The 4189-nt window shown below is 36.9% G+C and overlaps 1 protein-coding gene across 1 annotated transcript; it reads right to left on the minus strand.

The window, feature by feature from the left end:
• Positions 1–408: 408 nt before the first annotated feature.
• LOC108327054 (remorin 4.2) lies at positions 409–2892 on the minus strand. The gene is made up of 2 exons (XM_017560740.2): positions 2069–2892; positions 409–875 (listed from the first exon to the last, which is right to left on the minus strand). The coding sequence occupies exons 1-2, from the start codon at positions 2666–2668 to the stop codon at positions 684–686; spliced, it is 792 nt and encodes a 263-aa protein (XP_017416229.1). The 5' UTR covers positions 2669–2892; the 3' UTR covers positions 409–683.
• Positions 2893–4189: the final 1297 nt, after the last annotated feature.

Here is a 4189-nt window from a genome sequence, read left to right on the forward strand (position 1 = left end):
AGTGATTATTTGTAATATATACTGTTCCGCAGAATTCAAGGTATCTGTGTAGGCTCCTACAGATGAAAAAAAACTCACCTTAACATCAAAGTCATACATGCATTAGTTCTAGAGTGTTAAGCATGCAATTACTTAGATGTTTAGAATGGTCTGTAACTCATAACTTCACAAGCCAAGGAACAAACAATTTGTCTTTTTGTGACATGATTTAAGAATTAACAAGAGATTAGATGGATTTGTCGGGAGCAGAGTTTGGTAAACCATAATCAATATAAAGAAAAGAGTAGTAATGCAGGTGAGGAGGTGGCAGGGTTAGGTAGGTAAGATGAGCATTTGGTAGTGATGATTCAAAGAAGCAATATCTTAATGTACAAAACACAAAAGTGCTTATTAACCACCACAATCAAATAAGCGTGTCACCACTCATCATCTTCATTCAAACACTGCAATCACTTACAAACACTCCAATTGGTTCTCACATAATGACACATATCCCTCATCTGCACTTTTTTTCTTTCTTTCTTTTCATAGTGCTGCCCCCTTTAGCCAATTCAAAAAAGGAAAAGGGGCTCTTATAGACTATGCCATCAAGTAATGTTCTCTCAATTTGGTTTTCCTTTTATTTTTTATTTTCCTTTATCTCTAAAATTCTGTTTCAAAAGGGTTTTCGAAATGTGAAATCTTTAGAAGAAGGACTTTTTGGCAGGAGGTCTTCCAACTGCTCTCATGAGACTTGCAATCTCCAAAACCCTTGCCACTTTCGTTCCTCTTTTGGCTTCTGCTGATGCCCTTCTCTCCTCTGCTTTTCTATGAGCTTTTGCTATGTCATTTTGCATTTTCTCCATTGCTCTTGCCCTTTTCTCCTCCAGCTTCCTCTGCACAATACGCCACATTTTTACTCATCATCGACAAAAACTGTAATAACTTTTTGCACACAACCAAATCTGGTCTAGTCAACGTTTTGTTTTACTGCATGGGCACGTAGTTTTAGTTAAAATTAACATGAAATCAAATAGTTCAACAGTACTTGCTGGTGGGTAACACATTTCCACTTTTTTTTCTGCTGTCAATGTAAAAGTCGTCAGCTTCAATAATAAGGCAGTTTTCACATCACTATAGGTTATGCTACCAAAAGAATGTACCATCATTGAAGTTGATAGCAGATGGATGATGTTTTAGTATAAAATTGCAAATGCAAGGAAAAGAGAGAAGGTGAAAAATGTGAGGTTGAATGTTGAAGAAAGAACTTATTAGTCGTAATTCAACTTTTCAAAGACTCATATTTCCCGTGCATCATTTTCTGCTTATCATGATTTGGACATTGAACCTGCGCTATTATAAATTACCAAAACCATGGGAATGCATGAAAAAAACAAAAACATTCATACGACCAAGATACAAAGGTACCTGCTGCGGTTGACACTGTTGGACAAATATGTAAATGTTTATCCCATTTGGGTGGCAATACACACATAGGTGTTGGATTCGACTTGTCTCGTTAAACTTTTTTTTTTTCATCTATAACATTCCTTAAAAAGCACACTGAATAATTCTATTCATCCATAAAAAAAAAATCACCTTTTAATCTCAGTTGAACTCATGCATAAACAAATCATCAATGCATAAAAATATATTTTTTTTTTTACCAATGATTAAAAAGATACTTACTTTAGTACTAGTTTTCTTTCCTCCTTATGTGGTTCCTCAACAACCAAGGGAAAATAATTCCCCACCTTTTCTTCTACATATAAATCAATGAATAATAAAAATAATACTAATAATGAGGCAATCATCAATCATGGCTGCAATCATTCCTAGCCAATCTTACTAAGTTTTCTTCTTAATTTCAAAGTTAACCTGACCATGTACTGATTGGACCGTGATGAATGAATCCAAGCCTGTTTCAGTCTCAAGCGTATAATAACAGTAATCATAACCTCAAAGAAACCATTCAACCCACTAAGAATAATCACCACACCCAAACACATAAAATATAATAAAGGAGGAAGAAGATGAACATATATACAAGTAAGTAAGTAAGTAACACCGCGAGAAAAATAAAAGTTACCTCAACTTTCTTCATCCAAGAGGAAGCTTTCTGAACCTGCTCGCTCTCCCACCCATTGATCACAGCGTCTTCTCTCTTGAACCTGTTGTTAATCTTCGCAACCTTCGCGTTCTGCCACGCCGATATCTTCGTATCCACCTCCTCCTTCTTCACCCTCTGCACCGACACGTGCTCTTCACGTGCACCACCACCACCACCCATTTGGGACGAGGGAACCGGGTCCAGAGGGTGGTTATCCGGCACGATTGCCAGAGGGTTCGTCTCTTCCATCAACTCATCTTCTCTGATCCTCCCCAGGTTGTTGTTCACGTTGTTTTGGTTGACGGGAGTTAGGTTGCGGTTGTTGTCGGGGTCGATGTTGGAGCCTGCGAGAACCAAGGCGTTGAACTCTCTGCTCATGGTGGTGAAGTTGTCGGAGGCGCCACCGTCGGTGCTGGCGACGGATAGGGAGTGGGTGTGAAGGGTGTCCCAGGGTCTGCCACGTGGGTGGGGAGGGTGAGTTGGTGTTAAGGCATGGATTTCTCTAACTTGTTCATCGTCTTCTTCATGATCCTCTGAGCCATGGCTCGTTGAACCCATGATTAATGGATCGTTGAACATGGCGTGCGTGTGAGCGTGTGGGGTTGGGTTTTTTAATTATGTGTAGTGGAGCGAGTGAAGGGAAAGTAGTGTGCAAGAGACAAGAACAAAGTGAAACCAAAGAGTTTCATGAGCATGGGAGAGTGTGTTTCGTGTTGTGTGTTTTGTGTTTTGTGTTTTATGAGGTTGTCATTAATGAATGGAAACGGAGGAATAAGTGTAGACCACACACACCACAAATGCAAAATCTTTCACCTTCAAAGGAATGAACTAAAATAAGGTCACAGTAGGTTTCTCATCGTCAAAGCAAAATCTTTTCTAAGCAATATTTTAATGGCCATTTTTCTTTCTTTTTCACTCCTTCACCTTTCCCGTTATTTCTGTTTTGTCCCCAGAAACAAAAATTGCAAATTCACTTTCTTTTCTTTTATTTTCTTTTCTCAACACTTGCTCTTTCTTTCTTCGGTAAAGTCTCTATAGCAACTTGTTTTTAATGTGGATTGAGACTAAAGGCATTGCTCTAATAGCACATTTAAAAGTGGACACTATATTGATGTTCAAAATAACTGAATAATAAATGCTCAATAACATTAATTGAACTCAAGTCCTCTACTTTAATTACATGTTAAGCTAGCTACTTGAATAATCATTATTGTTGTAGGTACCCAACTAAGTAAATGTGATTCTTATTATTTCTCTTTTTAAATTATTAGATTGCTTCCTGATTAGTACCACATAGGGTTGAGTTAGATAAAAAAAAATTAACTTATCAACTTTAATTAATATTCAGAGTTGAGTTCACTTCACAGCCATTTCTTTTTGTGTTGTACAAAATCATCTTAAAAAGTCTTGGCTATAATACAAATAAATAAACAAGCAAGCACGGGAGAGTGGATAATAACAAAAATCCAGGGGCACAAATGCAAAACCAAACTTTAGAATATTTTCTTTTCCTTTTAAATTAATTGTGATGTCGGCTAGAAATTATGAGTGGCCCTCAAATACAATTACAGTACAAAAATAAAGAATCAAGAATTGACACGTGCTATGTGGAGAACTCGGGTACAATTGGATCTTTGGCACGTGGCAGCAATCAATAGGTGTTGAGTGTAGCTACGTATATTTCCTCCATGCAACCGATGACATCACACCTAATTTTTTAATCAGTGATTACGCCACGTGTGCGGTTCCACTTACCCACGCCTCACGTTGCTATTAGCCTAGTCTACTCATTTTTCATTTTAATACAATGTCAACATCGTTAAACTATATATTATATTATCAACAATTTTTAGTCACCTCTTTTTATAATGTATATAAACAAAATATACGTTCACACACAATTTATTCAAATGTATTTTGTGTTACGTGGAAAATATGAAACTATTGTAAAGAAAACTGAAGAGTTTATAGGACTTAGCCTACGACTTAAAAAATGTGCTAACCCTTGGAAGGGTTAATAGACTTTATATTATGATAATGAGAATATTTTGTAGGTGTTAGCATTTGATGTAATTGTAGAGTGAAAGTGATTGAAGGGTA

Source organism: Vigna angularis, chromosome 2 (genome assembly GCF_016808095.1).
Source record: "Vigna angularis cultivar LongXiaoDou No.4 chromosome 2, ASM1680809v1, whole genome shotgun sequence".
Lineage (NCBI taxonomy): Eukaryota > Viridiplantae > Streptophyta > Magnoliopsida > Fabales > Fabaceae > Vigna > Vigna angularis.